Source organism: Pollachius pollachius, assembly GCF_949987615.1.
Source record: "Pollachius pollachius genome assembly, chromosome: 10".
NCBI lineage: Eukaryota > Metazoa > Chordata > Actinopteri > Gadiformes > Gadidae > Pollachius > Pollachius pollachius.
This window is the reverse complement of record NC_136943.1, coordinates 7,113,920-7,139,471: the sequence shown is the minus strand read 5'-3', so window position 1 is coordinate 7,139,471 and position 25,552 is coordinate 7,113,920. Positions and strand designations below refer to the sequence as shown.

General features: G+C 42.4%; 4 protein-coding genes across 20 annotated transcripts in view; 2 read left to right on the top strand and 2 right to left on the bottom strand.

The window, feature by feature from the left end:
• Positions 1 to 7,328, bottom strand: part of ankhd1 (ankyrin repeat and KH domain containing 1) — a 29,469-nt gene extending 22,141 nt beyond the window's left edge. For all 16 annotated transcript variants that reach the window (XM_079744757.1, XM_079744753.1, XM_079744750.1 and 13 more), the window contains exons 1-2: positions 6,905 to 7,328; positions 3,608 to 3,761 (exon numbers count right to left, since the gene is read on the bottom strand). In XM_079744757.1, the coding sequence (XP_079600883.1) occupies positions 3,608 to 3,761; positions 6,905 to 7,183 (433 nt within the window). In that variant the 5' untranslated portion in view covers positions 7,184 to 7,328. The remainder of the gene's footprint in view (positions 1 to 3,607; positions 3,762 to 6,904) is intronic.
• Positions 7,329 to 9,388: 2,060 nt separating this feature from the next.
• hnrnph1 (heterogeneous nuclear ribonucleoprotein H1) lies at positions 9,389 to 14,110 on the top strand. The gene is made up of 11 exons (XM_079744430.1): positions 9,389 to 9,485; positions 9,827 to 9,922; positions 10,026 to 10,181; positions 10,294 to 10,437; positions 11,241 to 11,379; positions 12,134 to 12,330; positions 12,482 to 12,594; positions 12,690 to 12,825; positions 12,946 to 13,020; positions 13,128 to 13,220; positions 13,395 to 14,110. The coding sequence occupies exons 2-11, from the start codon at positions 9,841 to 9,843 to the stop codon at positions 13,484 to 13,486; spliced, it is 1,227 nt and encodes a 408-aa protein (XP_079600556.1). The 5' UTR covers positions 9,389 to 9,485; positions 9,827 to 9,840; the 3' UTR covers positions 13,487 to 14,110.
• Positions 14,111 to 14,130: 20 nt separating this feature from the next.
• Positions 14,131 to 19,913, bottom strand: rufy1 (RUN and FYVE domain containing 1; the record flags this gene model as incomplete). The annotated part of the gene is made up of 17 exons (XM_079744429.1): positions 14,131 to 14,902; positions 14,981 to 15,058; positions 15,512 to 15,560; positions 15,675 to 15,769; positions 16,003 to 16,132; positions 16,308 to 16,427; positions 16,515 to 16,612; positions 16,723 to 16,890; positions 17,466 to 17,582; positions 17,692 to 17,793; positions 17,968 to 18,103; positions 18,213 to 18,274; positions 18,401 to 18,524; positions 18,684 to 18,785; positions 18,876 to 18,993; positions 19,104 to 19,283; positions 19,604 to 19,913. 17 exons carry the CDS (start codon positions 19,911 to 19,913, stop codon positions 14,756 to 14,758), a joined length of 2,136 nt encoding a protein of 711 aa, XP_079600555.1. The 3' UTR covers positions 14,131 to 14,755.
• Positions 19,914 to 22,318: 2,405 nt separating this feature from the next.
• The window catches only part of hbegfa (heparin-binding EGF-like growth factor a), a 3,491-nt gene continuing 257 nt past the window's right edge, over positions 22,319 to 25,552 (top strand). Inside the window, exons 1-6 of one of the 2 annotated variants that reach the window (XM_079745254.1) lie at positions 22,319 to 22,563; positions 23,187 to 23,405; positions 23,526 to 23,721; positions 23,834 to 23,992; positions 24,348 to 24,435; positions 24,660 to 25,552. The exon at positions 24,660 to 25,552 is cut by the window's right edge and continues 257 nt beyond it. In XM_079745254.1, the coding sequence (XP_079601380.1) occupies positions 22,521 to 22,563; positions 23,187 to 23,405; positions 23,526 to 23,721; positions 23,834 to 23,992; positions 24,348 to 24,420 (690 nt within the window). In that variant the 5' untranslated portion in view covers positions 22,319 to 22,520 and the 3' untranslated portion in view covers positions 24,421 to 24,435; positions 24,660 to 25,552. The remainder of the gene's footprint in view (positions 22,564 to 23,186; positions 23,406 to 23,525; positions 23,722 to 23,833; positions 23,993 to 24,347; positions 24,436 to 24,659) is intronic. The other variant, XM_079745255.1, reaches the window with a different exon arrangement.

Sequence of the window (25,552 nt, the reverse complement as noted above, 5' to 3'; positions counted from 1 at the left end):
ACAAGTCTGTTTGACCTTGTCTATGTGTTTTATTTGTGCACGTCTTCCTGCACACAATGTGTGGACACAAGAAAAGAGTGAAGCAAGGTAGGTGGGGGGTGGTGGGTGATGAAAGTGGAAAGTCACAGTGACAGTTTTTCACTTTTTTCACCCCCAAATGTTTGCCTCAGCCTCAACCCATTCATTAGCAGGCCAGGGACTGAGGGCTGGTCCTTGCGGTCCTCCTGGGTTTCAAACGGACAGCCTGCGACTCAATCTAAACTTAGCTTGGCTGTTAACACGACTATGTCGCAACACTCCCCAAGGCAGAGGAAGCAATAGTCTCCAAGGTTGATCATTAATGCACCCAGTTTCTCCCACAGGGAACAAAGAAGAAACGACAAATGATCCCAAGACACTAAACACACGCCATGGCCATATAACAGACCAGCCTGAGAACAAAAACAGACGTACATTCTCGCGTGATTTTGTTGACATAGTTCATATCTGGAGAACCGCTGGGGTGAATAACAATTCACTTATTGTAGACAAATGCGCAATATGGATAGTTTTGATGAATGCTGCATTACCCTTGAGCTACTATTTTAAATCAACCTTTTTAAGCTCTTTTGCAAAGGGCCAGACAATATGGCCAAAATTATATCACAATGTTTTTTTTATTGAACGATAGATATTTATCACAATTTATGTTTATTAATATTAATAAGGATAAATGTTCAGTATAAGGAGTATTCTCTCTCAAATAAAACAAGGTTAATTTTGGTTTATAATATATTATCAACCACTGCTGTGATTCCCCCTCACATCAAACGCCTTGTTTGAAACGTTTCAAACATTTCAGAGGCAGGATACTGAAAACGTATTAAATAAAATATGTAAACAACTGCTAGAGAGGGTAGAGCTGAGGGAGTGAGGTTTGACTTTGGAAGTTTGACTAGCAGTAGGACTGGGCTGTTGGATACTACTTGGGGTGGAGGTTGACCCTAGCACGATAGCACAAACTCAAGCTTTCGGAGGGCTCTGTGGGGTGGTATCTTTCTGATGGTGGAAGAGGATGGTGGCGGTTCACCTTCTACCTGGTCGCATTTACCTAATGCTATTCTATGCAGGAGGTTTTCTTTCCGTGACTTCTGAGTGCCTTTTCCGAGGCAGTCAGATGTCACGATCAAGGGGTCCCGGTGGCAGGGTTTGTGTGGACGTGTGGAGCTCTGTCTGGGCAGCAGTTGACTGTGGCGTCCAAGAGAAAGTTAAGCTTTCGGACACTTATTGTATAATGCTACGAAAAGGATTCTCAGACACTTATAGTATATTGCTTTTGTGCAATATACTATAAAAAACATTGTGCATTATAATAGTCATACACAACGACGGAACTAAAGAAATATAAAAAAGTTGCTATTGGTCGTAACGGGATAACACGTCCCCACTTTCCTAGAACTCTAAACCCAAATCACATTTATTTTAAAGTGTTTCCTATTTTTGCACTTAGGATTCTTGTTTTTATAATAAAATAAACTCAAACCCATGTTGACCTTGATAGGCAAACATAAGTAACTTTTTGCATTTTTAAAAAGAGCCTCAATCATAACACCAGGTGTGAGTGTAATTGACCATCAACGGTAGCCATTAAGCCGAAAATCTGCCTTTTCTTATGTTTTAGGAACATAACAAGTGGGAGTATACACCTAGATGCGTGATGGACAGAAAAACAAACATTTGCTACAGCCCACAGGGTAGGCCAGTAGACGGATCTATCCAGCATACATTGAGGTGGCCAATCCCACTTGTGATGTCACTAAGGCACAGGGAAGGGCAGATTTTCAAACCACTTGTAATGGCTAATCATGCTCACACCTGTTAGAATAAAAAGGGGCCCTATAAAAGGTGAAAGCCCGATCATTGGCTGTTGACTCACCAAACTTTAACCAAAAGTTAGATTTTAATAACACTCCAGGCAACTACATAACTATGTATTTTATACTTAAAAATGACCAAAATCAACGTTGATAGCCCAGCTGAAAAGAAAGTAGATCTAAATACATTACAAATTATTTGAAACTACTCAACATTACCGTTAACGTTCAGTATTTATGATGGGCCAACAACACAGACAGGCTAAATCAGGCTGACTTGGCTTTCTGCAAGTGGCCAGTAACACCACTCGTCATCGAGTAGGCTTTGTGTATCCAATTTAACATTATACCGGTTTACTTGATTCACAGACGGTTCAGCCCTGGGAACATGTTTTGTCAATACACTATATTCTGTAACGTACATATGAGCTTGTGACTTGAGAAGAATCGGCCTGTTGCTGGTTGTCAGGCATGACTGCCAGTTAGATCTTGTCGTTTTACTCACAGCAATTATTTTGAGCTACACCTTAACAGGGGGGGATTAGTTTAAGAATTAAACTCATTCACCAGGTTTTTACCTCGACTTAAGTTTAGGACACACTCAATTAGATTAGGATGAGGTCAAATGTATAGCTCATTAGTTTAAAACATGACATTCCAACATATATATATTGTTAATATTGAAATTACAAAATGGGGGTGCATTGAACTTTGTATGACTCACAAGCCGGTACATAAAATAATGACCTTGGTCCCTTAAGTGGCAGAAGTTTGTAATGCATAGCACATCGGTATAATGACTGAGGTGGAATCCATACCCTAAGAAGAATTTGAACCGGTATACTGGATCAATCACCTCACTGCCACTACGTGAGCAGAAGTTCTCACAATAAAGAGCTCTAGATCAGGGTGATTAGTCTGTCTATCGATATCAGTCAGCATTGTTCATCGCCTTTGATTTGAGTCATGCAAAATACTCGGCTGTCTGATTTAGAGAACTAAAGTGGATATCATTATCCATATTTAACTAATTGATTGTTTAGGAAAGCTGCAGTTTGGCATAACCAGTGAAAGTCCTGTAGTTTGTGATCCAAAATGTTGAATTGCCGTTATACTAATGTTATGTATAACTTGTAACTTGTCGTTAATAAAATTCATAGCTGGTCATTATAAAGAATGTGAATGTGTCATGTAAATCTGAGGGAAATGTTTGTTTTGTCATCAAATAACACCCACGATTTCACCACGCTGTAGGCCCCAAACAATAAGCTATGCCTCAGCATTTGTGCTCAAAGTAAGGGACAAGAGGTTTAAGATTAGCCTTTAGCGGTTCAACATGGACTCCATGCATGCCTTGCAGGACCAGGAGAAGGTGCAGGGTTAGTTAATCTGCTTGGTCATGTTCATAAACCCCGAGGCCAGGACACACCAAGCTGATGGATTAGTCCACACAATCACTCTTACACCCAGATTATGCATCTAATAAAACAAATTTATTCCAACCACATCACAAACTATATATAGGGACTCCCAAATAAATTTGGATGGCTGCTGAGAAAATGCTGCAGAATCCAAAACAACTTAAGCGCACAGTTTTAAGACATGTTAAACTGTATATTAAAAAGGATCTGGACGGCCTCGGCTGATAGGATTATTTTATGAGCGGAATTTAGTGGAACTGGTCAAGATCTGATCAATAGAAATTATATGTTGGGTGGAAAAAAACACCATCCCGTTGGTTGAGGGAGTCATACCCGCTGCCTCCAGCAGAGCCTCGAGGCGCGCCTGTGTCTCTGGATCAACAGTCCTCAGGTCCACTCCGTCTGTGGCGCTGGACAGCAGTAGCTCTGATGCCGTCTTCATAATAGGGTTATCTAGGTCTTCCTGGTCCAGGATAAAGGACTCCACCTGAGAAGGGCGGGGGTAAAGGGATGGGTTAGGGTCAGGGTAAAAGCAACGCATTAACTCTGAGACCTAGCCAGTTCCATTTCTGGGGAAATGTTGCCTTTTGGGTTATTTAGAACAATTACAAATGACACTACTACATGCATAATAATACACTCCTGGATTGGGCATGGTTGTTAGACAATGGAGAATAACAGAATTTTTATAGAAAGACAGTAAACCTTAACATGCACATACATAAAAAAAATAAAGGATGTATATTGTTCCCTGTTGGCACCAATCCTTGATGATGCTAGCAAAGGAATTTTAACTGATGTTATCAAATGCTTTTCTATACTTGGATAGTGTTCACTCAACTTTAAAGAAACAAACAGAAGGCATATGTTTCAACGTTTACACTTAATGTTAGACGGAAAGCAACACAACAATTAAAGCTAAGGTCTCTATAAAGTAAGGGCAACAGTCAGGATTGGACCCCCAGCATACAAGGGGGTGCTCAGCTGAGAGTCAGCTTGCTGGCCCATTCACACTACAAGAGCCTAGTCTTGTTGGTAAGGCCCCTTGAGCAATCGCATGTACCGCTGTATTAAAAAGTCTATTCAGAAAAAACACTTGTGCATGTACAGCATTGACCTTGAATTACAGTTAAGATTGTCACTATGATCAGACATTTCTGTACATACATCTGTCCAGCATTAAGCCAGGTTACAGACATGTAAAAAGGTTAGATATAAACTGACACATTTTCACCCTTAAACATTTGCAATTAAACCACTCAACAATAACTGCGATTATATTGTGGCAATACACTTCACTCGGCCGAGTAATAGTTGGTGGACGTCACAGTCACGTTATTATAATGTTGAGATGGCGTTTTCCTTCATCAGATGGCATGAGTCTCATTGCTTTGATGTCAACCACCATTACTCTTAAGAGGATGGAAAGGACTGACACAATGTGGAATACAATACTTTCTGCATAACACCCCTCCACATAGGCACCACAATCGACACAAGGTCAAGGCCATAGGGGGGGCTTGGGTGTACCACACTCTACAAGGGGCCCCCATTCCAAACAGCTTTAAGGGTCCATACAACTGCACCGTTTATTTTGCAAGGCATATATTCACTTATCATGCATCGAACGTGACGCCATTGTCCAATAATAGTATAACTACTGACAAATGCACATTAATCATGGTATAATCATCAACCATTATAAATGTGTTAACAGGTAACACATGCAACATTGAACATTTGATAGGCCATGTTCTCTCTTTTGGCTTGGATAATTAATAAACAAGGGCAGTAAATACTCGAATAGCAGCCTAGTGAGATCTCCCTCCGAGATGCAGCACCCTGGCCCAGTGAACAAGTGTTGGAGGGAGTCGCCACTCGCAATGTGAAGGAATGTAGCTATACGATAGGAATGCAGAGTACAAAGATCCATGGGGGATGCAGTTATTCAAAGGCATTTCAAATTAACAATGGACATTTTAGTCTACACAATTAATGAACTACAGTTCCCAGAACGTTTCCAGAGAGCTGCAAAGGCCTAGAATGGCATCTGCTTAATCCTGGGGCTCAGATTTTAGCTGCTGCCCAGAGCAGTGAGTTCTCTACTAGGGTAATGCACCATAACAAACCCTCCCTTTTAGACAAATTTTCTAGTCCATTGGTGCAAAGCAACTTGACAGATTAAAAACGGTTGGCATCAGATTTAATTTCAGTGTCGGACAAACAGAACGTATCACTTTGTTATCACCAGAATACTATAGATATGCTGTTTCAAGTGTTAACTTACCTGGTTTCTAACGCCAGAATTGAGTTAGTCTGAATGCTGTTAATGATTGCGCAACAGGTTGACTGCCATAATGAATGTGTTGATAACCGAATACCGTAGTCATGTGTATGACTAGCAGGATCATTGAAAATATTTTATATCAAGCAGATTAACCAGTCAATGTAATACATTTAAGAATGTTCAACTGGTGTAGTAAAGACTCAGTAATGTATGTATATATATATATATAGTTGATGACGACCAGCATTAGTTTGTGAGGGAATCTATAGCACGCTTCATTCCCGGGTCAACACTGTCATATGACCTGGTAAACTAAATAACGGGACGACATGCTGTGCTAGGTGACATTACGTCGCTAAACTGACAGCTCCACACACAAGTGGTGGAACCGTCATATGATAGCTGTTGAGCCTTACTTTATATTTTCCACGTTTGTCAGGTAACCATTATTTTATTCATGCAAATATGTGTAGGTGTGGCCGTCCAGCGCCTTTTACCACAGGCAAGACATTGGTTGTTTTAGCAATGGTCCACTGTAAATAGATGTTGGATAGGAGTATTTGCTTTCTTAATTTACCTTCTGTAGAAAAAGCAATAGATTCTGTGCTTAGCACAGTAACAATTATGAGATCACACATGTGACGGCTAGCACATGGAAAGTTGGTCACTTATGTATACAGATAGTTTGAGCACGTTGGGCGACGCAAAGTTTCAAGCGGGCATACATCGCACGTTTTCAACCATACCATAAACGAAACTAATTATGTGGCGCTGTCCCACGTCTTCTGGTACGAAACAAATCGCGTGCCGAAATGGTATCGCGGAGTTTGAGATTAATTTACAGAAACGTAAGGTGACGTAATTGCACCACAAGTACGACATGGCTTCACGTTATTTGGCCGCACAACATCGAGGTGGGGAGTTCGGTTATTTCTTCAATTGTGTGGCTTTACAGGCATCAGAGAAGTTGTGACGGGTGTTGTGTGGTGTGCAGCTTCTGCTGCACAGTGCGCGAGACGACAGTAGTGACGAGGCCGTCGGCTCTTCCACCCGAACTAGGCCCTGCTCACAGCCTACGCCGCATAAATAAAACATTTCTCCTCTTTAGAGTGTCTAAATGCCGATGTCTCCCAAAACATTGTCGACATCAACCATCTAACATCAATATGTGATGCATTGAACCCGTATTTAAATAAATGAATAACTGATTTTACGCTATTTCTCGGGCCCGGGAGGGGGTGGTTGCCAAATGCTAGCTAGCTGTGTAGCTAGCTGCTAGCCAGCTCGCGCAAGGAGAGGAATGTTGGCTAGCGTTAGTTAGCGAGCTTAGCTCGTATAGCTACCTCGGAGACCTCGTCTTCGTCGCTGCCGGATCCCGGACCAGAAGAAAGGACGGCTGCTGCCGCTAGTTTGAAATCCAGTCTCTCGGCTGTAGGTCCACCAGGGTCACCGTATAAACGTACTTTCTTTCCACCCACACCAATCCCAATGCCCCCGAGTCCGACTCCTCCTGGTGTTGCTCCTACCCCCATCCCTACCGCTGGGGAGCGAGGAGTCACCGAGTCAATCTCGTCCTCGAAGCCGTCCGTCAGCATTGCCGTCCCGGCTACTGCATCCTGCATACTTATATTCACAATACGTATACTGAAGAGCTTATTGTTTATTTAAACGTCCGTCCGGGCTTCTTTTTGTAGAATATAAGCGTGATTTTACTTCAGGGAATCCAGAAACTCTCCCGAAGCGAGGGTTGAGGAGGATCTCTTTCCCCCAGCCATTAACTTTCTAACAACCTAACACACTACGCACTGCTTCTCAGAAAGTCCACCTCTGATGAAAATCGCGGCCTTCCTATTGGTTCAGCTTTAAAAAACGCTAGAACCAATTGGTCTATACGGCTGCTCATCAAACGAAAGCCCGCAACGTCATGTTAGGTTTACCAATATCACGAGGCTGTAGAACGAACGTCAAGACATGACATGGTAGGCCAACTAAACTGGTAGCTAGCTGTACTAGTCCCTGTAAAGTAGTCAGTTATAATTAATTTACTGTAATAGCGGGCGGCTGTGAACATCCATATTAATGGCATTAATTTAATTCAAGTTAATTTCACAAAATTACCTAATGAGTAACATTCAGTGTTAATGAATAAATCCTTTATCTTTACTTGGGCTGCAGTTGTCGCGTTTGAATGTAATATTTACCTCTTCGCTTATACTTCCTAATTCGTTGGTAATAAAGAAAAGGCGTAGTTCTTTACAATTTTAATTTAAGACATTTAGCCGAATACAGTTGATATCGTATTTATAAATAATTGAGATAATAATTAATTCGCCTTTTGCATCATATATTTACAAAAGCGTAAAAATATAAAGAAGAGGCACAGATAAGGTGATCAAAAGCAAGCAAATAAACAAACAAACACAATATTCAGAAGCTAAAGTGACAACAGGAAGTCCTTAACATTAGACTTATGTTCATATGAAGCACAATATTAAAATAGACATTGGACCACTAAATGAAACGATTGTAGAGGCAGCCCATTGTCATTAAAACGTGCCGAACCTTATTCTAAAAAGGTTTTCATCTATAAGGTGATTATTAATAAAAGACAAAAAAATAATAATTGTATTCATGTTTTTGATGTTATGTTATTTTTTAACCTCGCAGAAAAGGGGGAAAGGGGAAATGTGCCTGTCTTCCAGTTTCCCCCCGGAACCACACTTGTGTCATTCCTGTTGGACCTGCCAGTCCATGAAAAAGAGATAGAGACTACCACAATACATGTATTATTAATATAACACACCTTGTATCCTCATTTTTACTTGTCATTTGTAAAATGGTTGGAGATTAATATTTGCTACCTCATTGGTATTGTCAGTTTTTATATTTCAGTACAATACTGGGTTGTAAGATACATTTAAAATTAGTTATCAATACTCACAGCATAATTAACCTAACTTAACTATCTGTTTACAAAAAAAGGGATAATCAGTTTGTCGTAGTTTGATAGTTTTTCTACATTCCATGACTAATATTTTTATTGATATTAGCATTCAAAACCCGGAGTCATTTATTGCTTTACAGCCTCTATCACCAGAGTAGTTCAGCCCTATAGTCAAATAAATATGTCATACTAGTTAACAGCCTACCTAACAAAAGCTGCAAAATAATAATATTCCTTTAGGCTCCTGAAAGTTTTCTTAAAAGTCATCCTGAATTTGATTGTGGTTGGATTATGTCACTTGTTTTATTCTCACCTCAATCTAAAATAGTTAGTCATTCATCGACTGGTTATATTTGTATCCGTTTTATTCTCATTGAACCTGCAAGCTATTAATAAAATACACAACTCAGAGGAACAACCATTAATTTACTATTTTAGTGATGACTTGAGTTATTTGCCAGTAAAATATATTTTAGTGTCTATCCATCGGTTGATACTTAAAATCAAAGACTTGTATCAATATTAAAACCCTGTGATGTCCCCTTGGATGTTTGACCACAGTAGAATATATATAATGCAAATTGATCAAGCTGCGTCCGGGACCCCTAACGTCATCAATTTTGGGCGTGAACCATCGCGTGAACGAAGACCCGTGCGAAAGAGGGAGGAGTTGTGTAGAACGGGTTGCCAGTTGAGAATCCGTTAACCCGAATATCCGTGTGTGATGAGAACCCTTGAGTAAAAAAAGCCCATTTTCCTTACTTCGACAACATCACAGGTGTAACGGATACCGAATATTATGTTGTTTACAAAAACATTTCCTGCCAATGATTCTTCTTTGGTACCAGGATCCCAAGAGGTATTTACGTTACCCAAAGGGGGGGATGCTTTTCCTTTATTTGGCAACCTTTCCCCGGGCATTATCAGCGCTGCGCAAGTCGAGTCACTGAGGAACGAACTAAGTCTGCATTATTAGAAAGGTACAATTTTATTATCTACCTTACACATTGCAGAGTTGTGATGTTGAATACTAGAAAATAACAATGGGTCAATTAGCAAAGTGTTAGGGTTTATCCGGCCACTTAGTTCCTTAGCCATACTAGAGCTAGCGGACGAGCTAACGTTTACGGTAATAATGTGGCGCAGGCCGAAGGCCGCTTTGTTCTAGGGTGCGGTAGTTCGGGCCCTGGGCTCTTTGGTATCTGAAATTATCAAATATAACGTTACGTTATTGGAAGTAAGCGTAAAGTTAAGAGACTATAAATGTTTTTATTCTACACATGATTGTATTCAATGTTTGAATATGACTTTGTGTTCAAAGGCCTGTGACAGATCATGGCAGATGAGGGATACGTGGTCCGCATAAGGGGGCTCCCATGGGCTTGCTCTGTAGATGAAGTACAGAGGTTCTTCTCTGGTAAGCAACCCTTTTTTTCACCCTTTCAATATCACATTGTTGTATTGTATCAGATTGCTGAAGTGCTCAAGTTAAAAACCCCAAATCAATCTCTCAAATTCAGATTGCAAAATTGCAAACAATGCTACAAGCATCCATTTCACATACACAAGAGAAGGACGACCCAGTGGAGAGGCCTTTGTGGAGGTGGAGACTGAGGATGACTTGAAGATTGCTGTAAAGAAGGACCGAGAAACCATGGGTCACAGATATGTCGAGGGTGTGTATGCCTGTTCACAACTTCACCTCTCATTGATTCTTGAAATCCGACCTGAATGTCCCGGGAAATCTTTGAAAAAGTGTCTAAATATATATTATCTATACACTTCTAGTTTTCAAGTCGAACAACGTTGAAATGGACTGGGTCATGAAGCACACCGGGCCAAACTGTCCGGAGACCGCCGGAGATGGGCTGGTCCGCTTACGTGGTCTTCCCTTTGGCTGCAGCAAGGAGGAGATTGTCCAGTTTTTCTCAGGTATACATCAGTCCGACCCACTGGTTTATTTGTAGCATTTCCCTCATGGTTAATTTGATGAGAGACTGTGGTATCCGCTCTGTTAAACCCATGGAGCAGTTTCTTGCATCAGATGTTAATGAACTTTTCAGAAATGCATACCATCTAAATCGTTTCTTAAGCTGAAGCCAAAAAATACGCTGTACCAATGATGACAAGGAATGGAATTTGCACTTGAAACGAAAGCTTTACCTCAAAGATGGGGGTCTTTTTTCAGGTCCTCATCTTTTCCCTTTCACAACCATCTTTGGAACAGACATACATCACACTCGAATCCGACCCTTGTATAAACTTTCTGAAATAAGTAATTCTAGTTAACTTTCTGTTCATTTACTTGCTGGTTCTATCGCTGCTAATATATTTGCCTTTTTTGCATTTTCCTCATGACACCGGCCAAAAGAAAACGCTTCGAGCATGCACAGAATCGGTCACTGTAATTTAAATCACACCTCAAACGCAAGCTGTTATCCAAACCTCCTCCTACAAATCTTCAATGATGGCATGCCCTCTCACCTGCCGTCCTTTCCCCATTTATATCCTTCTTCTATCCTCTCAATCTTCCTTCTTTCCACCCCAAATGACCATAGGATTTACAGTACCTAGTCTTAACCTGACCAGTCTCCAGTAAACGCTCACCTGGTATGTGTGTTGATGTGTAGAGTTTCCTTAAGTTTTCTCTCTTTCTGTAGAGAAAGTGATCTCTCTGTGATTGGGCATGTGATTTACTGTGTCCCCTGCTGGGGTTATCTGTCCTTGGGTTGAAGGGTTGGAAATCGTGCCAAATGGGATTACATTGCCGGTGGACATCCAGGGGAGGAGTACGGGGGAGGCCTTCGTGCAGTTTGCTTCACAGGATATAGCTGAAAAGGCTCTAAAGAAACACAAGGAGAGAATAGGGCACAGGTGGGGATGGTTGGTTGGTTGGCTGGATAAGTTGCCTTTCTTATGGTGTGCACCTTCAACACGTGAACCCTAATGAAGAACTTGACACTACATTTATACTGATATGATAAGACTAATGCAAACACATTTCTATTTAGACCAATGATTAAAAGCTCATGTATTCAAACACGCATATATTTAAACACGCAATAGACTTACTGCCATGTAGCTACAAGTCATTACATATTCACCATTTTAATGGGAAAGTTAGTGCTCTGGCACCTTTCTGGTTCAAGACAGAATTCTTGGTTTTAGAGCACATGGCGATTACTGTAATTACCACAACGACGGTGCCTCGGCACTAAATGGTATCTGAGGTTGACAATTGGGAGTCTCACAGGTGGTAAAGTCAAAAGGGCGGCAGTACTCAAGGACATGGAGCCCACTGTTTCCAGGTAATGCTTATAGTGGGTTGCAGAAGGGCACGGGCCCTCTCTGTTTCCCTTGAACCAGGACTATCGCTGTCATGTCACGGACACAGGATCCGCTTATACTGCACAATATTTAAAACAGCATCCTTCAGGTAACTATAATAAAAGTGTATAAGCAAATAAAGCCCTATCCAACTCTGGACACTTTTGTTCCTTAATGGATCATACTGTGACACCAAGAACAATTTCTAGCACAATTTCTCAGTATTAAGACCATGCAGCCTCTTCTTGAAGGAGCGCGGTCCATTTGCAGAGTGTTTACTGGGGTATCTGTATGCTCCCAGGTACATTGAGATCTTCAAGAGCAGCCGCGCCGAGGTGCGTACCCACTATGAGCCCCAGAGGAAGCCCATGGGCATGCAGCGTCCCAGCCCTTACGACCGGCCCTCGGGTGGCGGTCGCGGCTACAACATGATGGGCCGTGGGGGATCATACGAACGCATGCGCCGCGGAGGCTACGGAGGTGGAGGAGGTGGTGGAGGTACGGGAGGGCAATAGTATTCTGTAACGGCTGCACTTCCCACTCGTTACAAATGCTTGCTTGCCTTACATCCTGCTGTGTGTATGAAGAATGGGGCAATCAAGCCTTCATGTGGTCCGGTGCTAGTCTTCATGATCTTATGTCTATCCAGGTGTATCAGATGGACGCTATGGCGACAGTAGCTCCTCCTTCCAGAGTACAACAGGACACTGCGTTCACATGAGGGGCCTTCCATACAGAGCCGCCGAGACGGACATTTACAATGCAAGTCATGGCATATGAAGCCACAGTGCTTTGTCAATTCTCCTGAAGCAGTTGCATGATATTTACTGTTTGACGTCTCCCCATACCTCCCATAGTTCTTCTCTCCGTTGAATCCGGTGCGGGTCCATATTGAAGTGGGTCCCGATGGCAGGGTGACTGGGGAGGCCGATGTAGAGTTTGCCACACATGAGGATGCAGTGGCAGCGATGTCAAAGGACAAGGCCAACATGCGTGAGTGTGCCGTTTGGACGGCGCTATCATCAAATTATTCCCTTTAGGTCTCTGGCAACCACTCCCATGACTCCAGATGGAATATATTTTGAAATGAGGGTGTGTCTTTGTCCCTTCTAGAGCACCGTTATGTGGAGCTGTTCCTCAACTCAACATCCGGAGGAAGCAACGGTGCCTACAGTAATCAGATGATGGGTGAGAACGACCCCAAATTCTTATAGTCCTTAAGGCCTTTTTTTACTATCAGTTGAGTGCAGACACTCTAAACTCGTGGTTGTCCTGTTTTTTTTTTTTTTTTTCAGGTAACCAGTCCTCCTATAGTGGAGGTCAAATGAGCTCTGGCTACTCCAGTGGATACAGTAGCCAGGGCAACATGGGAGGCTACAATGACTACAGTGAGTGTCAACTACGCAACGCCCGGGCTGTGGCATATAAAAACATTTACTGAGACTTCCACCATCTACACCGTTCCTCAGAGGCACAGCCTCCCCTGAGAACATTTTGGTCACTGAGCGTACATTGATTTCTTTTTCCCGTGGCTCTATTGAGCATGTTCTCTCTCTCGTTAGGTAATCAGGGTGGAATGGGCAGCAGTTACTATGGAGGTGGGGGAGGAGGAGGAAGCAGAAGTTCCATGAATGGTCATGGGGGAGGATGGTGATTGTAGAGGGCTTGGCTGGTTTGTGTCTGTCTTTTTCTTTTTTTTTATGGTTGTTTGCTGGACGTTACTGGAGATGTAAATACACCAATACATGGCCGGGGGCACCGAAGGGTGGTCGAGAAAATGGAATAGCGACTGGATTTGTTTTTAGTGCCCGAGGATTTTGCTACAAGGAGTTTGCAGAACAAAGCACCGTTATGTTTTTCTTCCTTGCTTATTTTTCAAATTGGATACTTCACTTTGCTTAACTTTACCGAGAAGTCATTTCATTTAATATAATTGCTCAACTTATCCATAAAAGTGAACTTTTGCATTGACCATTTTAAAATGAGAACCGGAGTGCATGAACAAACTAATTGTTTGTAAATATGTCTGGAATCCTGTTTAATCCCATACCTGGTTTAAGCTTTTTATTTGGGGATCGTTATGTTAATAGGAATTTACAAGTAACCTAGCTGAAGATGTTTTTCTAAAGGTGTACATGCTGTTAGGCCAGAGGCTTCTCCTAGAGGGCTACAAAGTTAAGTGTATCGGAATTCTTGCTAATGCAAAGGTTTCTACTGCTTCAAATACCATTTGTATTTCCTGTGCACAAGGTTAATAAATTGGTCTGGATTCATTGAGTATTGACAAATTTCCTTTTTATTCCAATCACCACTAGATAGAAAATGTCAACATGCCAGCTCTAAGAAAATAAACATACATTGAGGTGTAGGTTTGTTAGGGGGGTTAGTCTTATTGTATATGATTTAGAATCAAGTCTTGATGCAGTACATCTACCTATCCGCTGTGCGCTTAAAACGCGGATGGAAAAATTCTGGCCTGAAAGTAAGATTATATTTGTATTATAAAATGTTATCAACTGATGGCAGTAATGTCAATGACAAGGGTTAAAAAGAAAGCTTCATAGCTAATGGTGATTGTTAGGTGACATTCTATTTTCTTACAACCTGTGTGTAAGCAATATACAGACCTTTGCAAATATTAAACTAAACCTGGTTTAGGACAGTGCAACTTCAGCAATTTTATTCCATGTTATACATAAAACATGGGTTCTTAAACACTACAAAAAAAGAAAAGGTAGTTCACATAAAACGGTACCCAGAAGAGATGCCTTGCAAATAAAGAGTATCCCATATTAATACTTAAACTTAACTGCAGGTGTACCCAAAATCATGGTGATGAGTAGAAATCGGTGTTACACCGGGTATTTAAATAGGAAGAGTCGTAGAAAGCCTCAGTATGAAACTTGGAGCTGTGACTGCGTTGTCAGGAGGCGCCTGTGGAGGAGCTTCTCTGCAGTAGAAGGGAGTGGCAGATATCGCAGACGCGCACAGGCCGCGGGTACGATGGCAGCGCCAGCTCATTGGCAGAGCAGGTGTTGCAGTAGATGTCTCCACAGTTCCGACAGTGGTGCTGAAAACAATTAGTATTATGCATCGCAGACCACTGAAACTCAGAATAAATAAAGAGGAAATAGTGAATGTTGTTCACCTTTCTACGAGAGATGGAGAACTCTTTCTGGCAGTGCTTGCACTCTGTGGCCTCGTCGTCTTTCAGCCAGGCGTGACCCTGATTCAGGAGCAACATGAATACCACACAAGAATCCTACTAGACAGGACAGTACTTATCATTGATGCTAATATTTTTTTATTCATTTTTTATCATTGAGATTACACTGAAATAGTAACACATGCCTGGGCTAAACATTTTAACTATGTACATCTGGGTCTATAGTGCGACTATAGAGACTCAAATGTACATAGTTTGAATTTATACTGTATCATTTCCCTCCCTTGTACTTTAACCCAGACAATAATGATAGCAAATAATAATGAAAAATAAAAACAGCCAACTCATTTCCAGGTTTGTTTGTATTGTTGCTTCCTGGAACATAAACCTTACTTTGCATAGTTCTAGTCATGTTACTCCGTTCAAATCTCCGGTCAAGGTTGTTGTGCCCTTACGTTAAGCGTCATTTTAGCAACAAGGAATAACATCAGATAAACAACGTTTTTATTTTACCTTCAGGGCTTTATTGACCTCCTTGAAGTCCTCCATCTTGAGTTTAGATCTTCAGGAGAGAACAGAAAAACAGATGTCTGTAAGGGTATCGTAGATGTCCATAAGGATATGGTATGTAGGGATACAACTGCCCAAAGGAAAGGTGCGTAGGAATGGTACAAACTGGCTGAGGTGCAGGCCCATCTCCTGTAACGCCTGTTCCTGCTGCTCACACCTCTGCTGGAGCTTGGTCTTCTCCTGCTTCAGGTCTTTCAGCTCCTAGATGGTCAAAAGACAAGGAAAGTGTTCCGGTGGGTAATCATACATACACACATCGGACACCAACATTTCTTAATATAAACATAGAATGACGTCACGTGGATAACTATGGGCAGGGTATGACCTAGAATATGTCTAAACCTATGACTCTGGAATTTCCATCTTGTGTGAGAGTCCATGACTTGAAACTTAATCAACTGGACGTGTGTTTAAAGGGAGGAGGGCAGACTGACCATATGCAGCCCCTGGAGTTGTTGCAGCTGTGTGCGGAGCTCTGTGCTGTTGTCCTGTTCCCTCTGGAGAGCTCTCTGCAGGCTCTGCCTCTGCTCCTTCTCACTGCACAGATCCGTCTCCAGTCCAAGCCTGGGCACAGAAGAGGACCCCTCAACGCTACAATAACAACTGTAATATACCATCCGCCCATGCCTCGAAACTATGGATATGAATGACTTATCAAATGGAAAGGTTATTTAGGTGACTAAATGAGGAAGCCTTTGTTATTTTTAGCACACTTCCTCCAGGCTCCAAGAGTATTCACCTCAGTGTGTCCAGGTCTGACAATTGTTTCTGCAGAGTTTCTGCTTTGCCCTCCAGCTCGAACCTCATGGCTTCATCTGACTGGTCACACTGCGTACGCTCTGACTCAGACCGCTGTAGTCTAAAAGAAATACAGACAAAATAAAATGACCCGATTTTGATCATTCAAACGTGTATATTCCAGACTTTAATGTAGGGAAATGCCTGCCTCTGCTCAAGCTCTATCATGGCTCTCTCCATTTCACCCATGCTCTCCTCCAGCTGGCTAGCCTCCTGCTGCTTCTTCACTGCCTCTCGCTGGGAGTCCTATAGGGAAACACATGATGCGCGCGTGGGTGTCCCGTGTGAGGGTGGGGTTTTTCTATCTCCAGACAGGAACGGCAGCGCTTGGCAGTGTGCAGGCAGTGTTTGGATACCTGCGCTTTGTGGAACATCTGCAGGTTAAGGGTCTTGACTTGGTCGAGTTGGAGCCGCAGGGCTGCGAGCGTGTCCTGTTTCTCATGCGTGTCTTTCTCCAGAAGCCTCATGGCCACCTCCATCTCCTGCTTCAGTCCCACCTGCAGCTCCAGCTCCCGCTCCAACTCCTTATTTAATGCACACACACACACACACACTCTCAGTTCTGAGCTCTGACTCCAACCTAATAAACCAAATCCATCTGTCAACCCAGGCCATCATCTAACCCTTTACTCCCTGTCTTAAAGGTCCCATGACATGCCACCAGGAATGAGTGTAATTAGCCGTTACAAGCCGTTTTGAAAATTGGGCTCCTCTGACATCACAAGTGGGCGTGCCCACCTAGATGTACGCTGGATAGAACAGTCTACCAGCCTACCCAGTGGACTGTAGCAAGCGTTGCTCATCTTTTCGTCACACATCTAGGGTCAGAAGAGCCAGATTTTCAAAACGGCTTGTAACGGCTAATCACACTCACACCTGGTGGCATGTCATGGGACCTTTAAGGCATGCCCCTTGTTGAGAAGACAGTTTCTATAGGGTCCAAGTGCAGTTGGACTGTATGGAAGAGGAAGTTACTATTTAAACTGCGTCCCTCCATGTTAATAAATAACATCCCTGCCATTTTATGCGTTTGGTTTCCAATTTTTTTAAAATGGAAGACCGGTGGGCAAATGTTGTCATTTAGCATACGGTATCCGACCTGCCGAATGCGCTTCTCTTCCTTGTACTGTGTCCACACAACGTTGTACATTTCATCCAGGCCCTGGCGGCTCTGTTTGTATGTCTCCAGCTCAACCTGGCTGTCCTGGAGAGTCACCTGGAATCAAACAGCACGACAGTGTGAGAAACATACTTTCCCTTCCAATGGATTGCATGCAAAAGGTAGAACAATGGAAATAAATCAAAACCAAGAAAACACTGCTCACCTCTTCCTTCCTCTGGCTGGACTGCAAGATAACCTCATTCTCTTGTTTCAGGGTATGCTGTTCTTCACACAAAGAGTTTATTCTATCTGTGGCTGCAGTCAACTGGAAAAATAAATAAAATCACACCCACATTTGTGTCATTACCCTAAAAGGTGAAAAGCTTTTTTTGGGTTGTTTACCGGGAAATTAAGCATTGGTCCTTGAATGGATCCAAATCCAACCAAGCCATTGTTATTGGGCTATGGCTACGTTGGATAAGTTGAAAATAAAACCCACCTCATCCACAAGTTTGTTGTTGGTCTTCTCTAGGGAGTCCATCTTGGCCTGGAGGTCAGTAACTGTGCCACTCAGGTTGCGATTCAACTCCTCAATGTAGTGCTTCTGATCCAATATGGCAGTCATCTTTGATTCACTGGTTTTTGAAGACGAGGTAACCGGTGATTACACTTATTACTTCTAACAAACCATCAATATAAATCAAGTCGACAAACATCAGAATGCAGTTGAGGTAGGACACTTACTCCTTGGGTGGTTCAGTGTTGGCAGTATCTTTCAGGTACAGGGAGAAGTCAATGACTGCCACCTGTTAAACGTAAACAATGACCAAGATCAATAAATGCTCCCCATCCCATTCCACCCAGTTGAAATTTACAGAGATTGCTGCAGCCAAAGCCATTGCATAAAGTGTGCTTCTTTGTCCATCTCTCACCTGAGAGTCCAGATCCTCCCCTTTGATACAAAGGTTTGCATCAATGACATTGAGGCCAACCAGAAGTCCTACAATCACAGTCCCCTCATCTTCTAGCATTAATGATCCCGGTTCATAGAACTCACTGCAAAAAAAGAAGTGTCAAGTGATGACAATGAAAGAGCAGGCAGGAAGGCATACATCACATCTACAAAGGGGGGGGGGGGGGGGGGGGGGGCTATAATATTGAAATAGGAATGTGTAACTTATTATCAAGTCCAGTTGCTGGAAACCAGCATCTCACCTCAGGAGATCTTTGCGATCCAGCAGGGCTTTCATATAATCTGCCAACCTTTTTTGCATGAGGGCCAAATGTAGCCAGGCTCTCCCTCTTCCTAACCCTGTCCTGAAAAGGGAGAGGTAAAACGAAGAGATTAATAGGTTGATTTCAGCAGCACCACACTGCTTTATTTTTTTGGCACTTTTTACTACTCACTTAAGACTAGGAAGGTCTCGAGCACTTGTGGTTATATCAGTGGACTCTGGACACAACTTTTCCACCATTTCCAGAGGCCCCCAGATTGATTTGCTCTGGCCAATAAATGACTTCTTTACTGGAAAAATACAGAAAGGTAAGGGGCGATGAATGTGGAGTGGTGATTGGTTCTTCCCTTGAAAACAAACGGCAAGAAACCATGCTTTTTTCTTTACAGTCAAGTCTTACCTTTCAGCCCATGTTTCAGACAGCTCTCCAGAACAACAAAAAACTGCTGCAGTGGAGGGTACTCAGAGTCCAAAGTTCTGCCCAGACTCAGAGAGGACTGGATTAATACTTTAATACTAAGCTTCATCATGCTCAGAAGGTTGGACCTCTCTATCGACATGGGGCTTTTAGTTGGCAAAGCTGAAAATGGTACAAAGTCAGAAGAGTTAAAAAGTGTTGTTTTTTTTGTAAGTAAGAATTGAAACAAAAGAGCTAATCATTAGGAGCCATGAGATGCAATCGGTCAAGTCACTGAGGCCGCTTGACAGCTGATAATTCGAGATAATTTATGCATATAATGAAGTTGGAAACCATTGCATCATGTGACCTGTTTGAACTTGGCATAATAAACCTAGCAAAGAGGAAGCGAGCAGATTAACGATGGAGTCCGCAAACTAATGATAACGATCATAAACTGCGAGCTTTGAATATGAAAAAAGGCGTGGTTGCAAATAACAAACCTGTGAGCATTTTGGCACGGCTGGAGTCATTTTCAGGGGGTTTCTCGGTCGCAGAGCTGATAGATGATAATGATGTGGAGTTTCTGAGAGAAGCACCGTAGCTGACCCCACTGCTGATCGTCTCCGTTGCCTTTCGGGCCAGCGAGAAAATTGGTGCAGTCCAAGTGCTCTCAGCAATGGGTTCATCATTCTGAACCTGTTCGTCAGTTGGTTCGTTGCTGTGGGTAGAAACTTCTAAAACTTCATGTTCGGTCTGTTTTGCTTCACCATCCTCTAGGGCTGTGTTTATTTCTCCTGCCTCGTCGGCCATTTCTGCCAGTTAGCACGTGACTAGACCAGAGCAATCGCATCTGATGCGAGACTCGATCAGTCGTAATAAATCGACGCATGTCATGAGCTCACATGCTTTTCTTTCAGAAGACATTTCACTTATCCTTATACCTTGAAGGAAGGAGTTCTAAATATTGAAAAAATATATATATAATAATTTTGAGCGATCTTATTGATCTGATTGACCCCACAATATATTGGAACATTTTTGAAACCCCTCAACTTTTAGAGGGGTTGTAAAAGGTTGAGATTGGTTTGGGCCAAATATTGAACGATATATAGTAATTTGATTTTGCTATTCTGACTGATGTAATTCTAACAAACAGATAGCACATGACGACAGCAATGTGGGTGGTACATGATACTATTTATTGATTTGGCATATGAAACTACGCATCTAGAATGTCAATTGGATTGTAGATCCTGATCCTGGGTCCTGAATAAGAATTTATACCAGAAAAAAATCAATAGACCCTGGCTCCGCTTATTTTGTACCTGTACGTTTTGGAACATTAAAAAATAACCACTTACCATAACATGTTTCTTACTAACCTAATACCACTAACCAAATTGAATAAAATCAATAGATTTGTTTGACGCAGTTACACATTTAAACCAGAAGGTGTCAGGCAAACATAGACAACAAGAGTGGGCGAATTGGGGAGCGTTGGCAGTAGTTCAGTGTGGAGTGGGGAGCGCCAGCGGGAGGTCTGCTCGCTCACCAATAATACTAATTTCATCACCACGTGTTCCTATGAGTCGTTTAAGCCGGTTGCAAAAAACACATTTGGAAGTAATTAAATGAAACACATAGTCCTCAACATATTGTGTAGTGCCCACACATTGTCACATGTTCTTTTTTATGATAAAAACACATTTAATTTTTTGTATTCTCATTTCCCAATGAAAGAGTAAAGAAGAGGTGCTACAAAGTGTTTATATTATATGGACTCCTGGCTACAGCTAGAAGACCAGTCGTTTGTGACTGACAGCTGATGGCGGTGATTGATGGACAGCTGATGATTGAGGTTTTCCTGTGTGAGTCAAAGATCAAATCCAATGTTAAGTCCTCAACTGATTTTAAGTCCCAGTGATTCGGCCCAGATCAATGAAGCATAAATCATTACGAAATATATACACCCAAGCAAAGAAGTCAGACAAACTGTCCGAGAAACTTTACTTTAAACTAGAAATGTTGAAGTTAAGCTAAAATACGATTTATTTATTTATTTGGTAATTGATTAGCTTCTCAAATGTCTCAATATTTACGTCAAAGCAGATGATGCCATCGAGACAGCTGTTATACATCTCTGTCCCTTCAGTCTGGTTCTGTATTCCGCTAGCTGCAGATGACGTGTTCAAATCCTTCCATCACTGTATTCATTTAGGATCGTGTTGAAGCTCATGTCTAGCCATTACCAGATGTCTTGTAGTGCAAGAATATGATGCACACTGTCACTCTCTCCCTCTGTCTCTCTGTCGCTGACCAAAACCACCTGTTATGTTATCCTATCAGTGCTTACAAACAATCAGTAAGCAGAGGCAAATCTTGTGTGTTGAAAAACAGAAAATAATTTTAACTCAAACAGAGTTATTGACTCTGTTACATTCATATGTTTAGTCACATGCTCACGTCACCCGACCCCTACCATCACTTTTACCATTCTCACATCTTATTTTATGGCTACATGGGTAGCATCATACAAAAAGCTAAATAATCCAGGCTACAATAGTCAGTACTCCCTCTTCCTGCTGAATAAGCCGGCATTATGAGGATGTAAGTCATTCCTGTGGCATTGTAGTTCCTGGGTGACTAAATCCCTGTTGTTCCACCTTATGATGACAGACTTCACTCACGTATTCTTCCATTTGTACTGATACTTTTGTTTTAAGATCATTGTATTGCTTAATTTGCTTTCAGCTGTCCTACTGAATAATCTAAGTATACACAATATGATGAGCACTTGGATACAAATACTCAACCGACAACAATATTGCCCAATGGGTTGGGACTTAATTTACAAATCTTCAAAATGAGTTGAAAAACAAGTTTTGTGTAACCACTGTGTAATACCAACTATAGATTGTGTGACATTTCATTTTTTCATTATGGGGTATCCTTCCATTAAATCAAATTACAGAGTGCAACAGGGCATATTCTTTTGACATGGAAGAATAATCCAATGAGTGAAATAATATGTACACATTAGTCAAGAAAAAAACAACAGTATTTAAGAAATCACCCCAAAAATGACAAACGTTTGTCCAACATGTAGGCTAGCATAAAATAATGTATTGGGAGCCACCATCCTATGATGGGCGTGGTTTGTAAAATACTATAAATACTGACTTCTCCCTGTTCGTACGCTCCTTAACCTACCGAGTCGGAGAAGTCTGTGCCACTCGAGACCCCTCATCTCTTCACGTTGAACATTGAAGCATTCTCCGAGTGATTTCATCGCCATTTACAACGACGAAAACAACAACAACAACAAGTATCAACCGGGAGTGAAGGAAATACTATTGCTTAAACCATTATTTATTCTTTTTTAAATTGCCCATTACTTTTTACCTGGAATTTAAAGACATGAGGATCTTCAGAATCGCGCTCCTGCTCGTTCACGCCTTTGGTAAGTTTATCTTGGGACGTTGCGAATGTATCCCTCTCCAACTCATTTAGTTATGTTCTAATCTTTGTCATGCGTAAACGCTCGCTGTGTTGGTTCTGTTGTTCTGGAGGCATCCTTGTGTATATATTGTTAACCATGACCTTTACGTCATGCAAACTGTGTAGTTTACAGAGCGACGAAATATTGTCTGGGAAAGCTATTTGAAAACGAATCGGGTCATCTCTCTTATTTTAGAGTACCATGCTTAATGTAACTGGATAGTTTTATTTTTAACTCGTATTTTGGACTGGCATTTGCTAACTGTCTATTTATGAAAATGCGGCGGAGCACGACAGGTTTCCCGTACCCACACTACTTTTCGCATCCCAAAATGATCCATTCCTCTTGTGTCTTGAGTGCCAATCCACCTGGAGCGCATTACGCGCGCCATGCGCTACATGTTCTGACTTGCCTTCGCCTGCCACTCTACTCCACGCACGCACGCACCTACGCAAACACACACACACACTCACACTCACGCTCACCATTCTGCTTCATCCATTGGAAGCCATTCCAATTGCCAATTGGTTACTGGGTTAATTGTCATGTTTATTTTTGTTTGTTTTTCGTTTGCTTTCCTTTAGTGGCGTCCCGGCTGACAAGTGGCGCAGCAGTGGACAGGCATGACAGTGAAAGGCACCATACGGCTGTGATCAACCTCCTGGACACACGGATTGACAGGATAGAGGAGGACAACGCAGGTGTGGCGAGGACCACCGCCGATTACGACAACAGTTATTATGAAGACAATTATGACAACGAGGAGGACTATGAGCTGTCTGGAGATATGGACCTACCAAGAGGTAGGCCTAAAAAACATTGTCCCCTGAACTTCACCCACCACTAGTAGAGTGCTCATGTCTTGGTGGTTTGACTCGCAAAGCCTTTGCCGTTGTTTCAACATTGTCTTCCTCCCGCTTCAGTCGCTATGTCCAGCAAGCCGAAGGACAGTGCCAGCATTCTGTCAGCGGAGCAGCCTGAGAGGACTCAGAGGAGGGGGAAAGGCAAGAAGAAGGGAAAGGGCCAAGGGAGGAAGAGGAATCCATGTCTGAAGAAGTACAAGAATTTCTGCATTCACGGCACCTGCCATTATTACAAGGACATCCGGGTGGCCTGTGTGTAAGTATAGACCTGCGTTACGTTTTTTAATTAAATTCAAGGTGCTGACTTCACTTAATGCATTGCGACTCATCACAATGACGGTGCTGATGAACTGCGCTCTTGTCTTTAGATGCCTTCCGAGCTACTCCGGGGATAGGTGTCAGTTCTTCACCCTGTCTGTGGGGGTGAAGCCCGAGGAGGGATTCAGCCGGACTACGGCCCTGGCGGTAGTGGCAGTGGTGTTGTCGACGCTCTGTCTCACCATCATAGGCCTTCTATTAGCCCTCAGGTATGTACAATGCACACACACACACACACACACACACACACACACACACACACACACACACACACACACACACACACACACACACACACACACACACACACATACAGACAGACACACACACAGACACAGACAGACACACAGATACACATACCCATACACACACAGTCAAAGGCACTTCACATGCACTGTAAAACTCATTGCGGATACCCAGTAAACAACTGCATGCGTTACTACAATACTCGCCAACAACACACAGATATGAGATTTTGAACCGGGTTTGGAGGGAATTGTAAATGGTTTGTGGTGATGTATAATCCCTAGACTAAACCAGATTTCCCTTTGCTATGTCTGATAGGTTTCACAAGAGGGGGGCTTACGACATTGAGAATGAGGAGAAGGTGAAGCTAGGCTCAGCACCCCACCACTGAAGAGAAAGAATGGGGGTGAGTGCTCAATAACAGTCTCACTCGTAGCACAGACAAACCAAACCTGAAATTGACAGAGTGACACCCACACACAAATTCATGCACAAATCGAACATGAGACAACATCAAAACAGAAATCCTAGCCTTAACTTATCGGTTCAGTTTCCATTTTGTTTTCCCGGTTTTACACAAAAAGAAACCATGCTCATTATCCCCCCCCCCCCCTTTTTTCCTTATTTCAGGCGAAGCTGCGGAAATTCTACCTCAAAATAGAAAGGAGAACTGTAAACGAAGGACTTGGGAGGAAGAAGGAAGCTACAGGAAGAAGGGAAACAGAGAGGGCCCCGACGTCTGGCCCGCTGCTCAGCAATCAAGGGACTCACCGCGAGTACCTGGGCGGGGCCAAGGGGTCCCTGAGGGCCGTTCTTTCAAAGGGACCACCTGGAAGTGGAGTACAGGGCTGGCCGGTGGACAGGATATGTGATGAGCACGCGAAGTAACAGTGGGCGAGAGCACGAAGGAAGGAACAAGTCTAGTCTAGGACTCAACGCGGCGTCTCGGCTGTGTAAAAAAAGTAAATTAAAAAGAGACTATACCAGGAAATGAAGACTTTACGGGATATACATCTTCATCCCCCCTACCCCCTCCCCCCTACCCCCTCCAATGCCCCACAACAATCAGAGGTCAACCTGGAGTATTATGTTTTTTGGGTTTTTTTTGAAGACAGCGTTTTATATTTTCCCGCACAATTGTTATTTTCTTTCCCGTGTACAGTAAAAGCTTTTTTATTTATACGATCTTTATTTAAATTTATTTATTTATGTATGTATTTATGCAGAATTGAACTGCTATCATCCACTCAAGATGCACTGTTTGTTTGTCAAAATGTTACGTTTTGTCTTTTTCTATTTGGTAATTGCCAATATTTATTGATACATTTAGCGGCAATTTGTTTCTATTAATATGTAATTAATAGCTGAGATTGTTGGTGGCCATTGGCTCCCAAGCTAAACTCTGGTAATTAGATACATTCATTGATCAGACACTTACTTAGGGCTCCACCCCCCAAATGTATCAATGACAGCTACCTGTTCGCCGTCATAATATGTTGTCTGTCTCTGTGGATATTTTAATC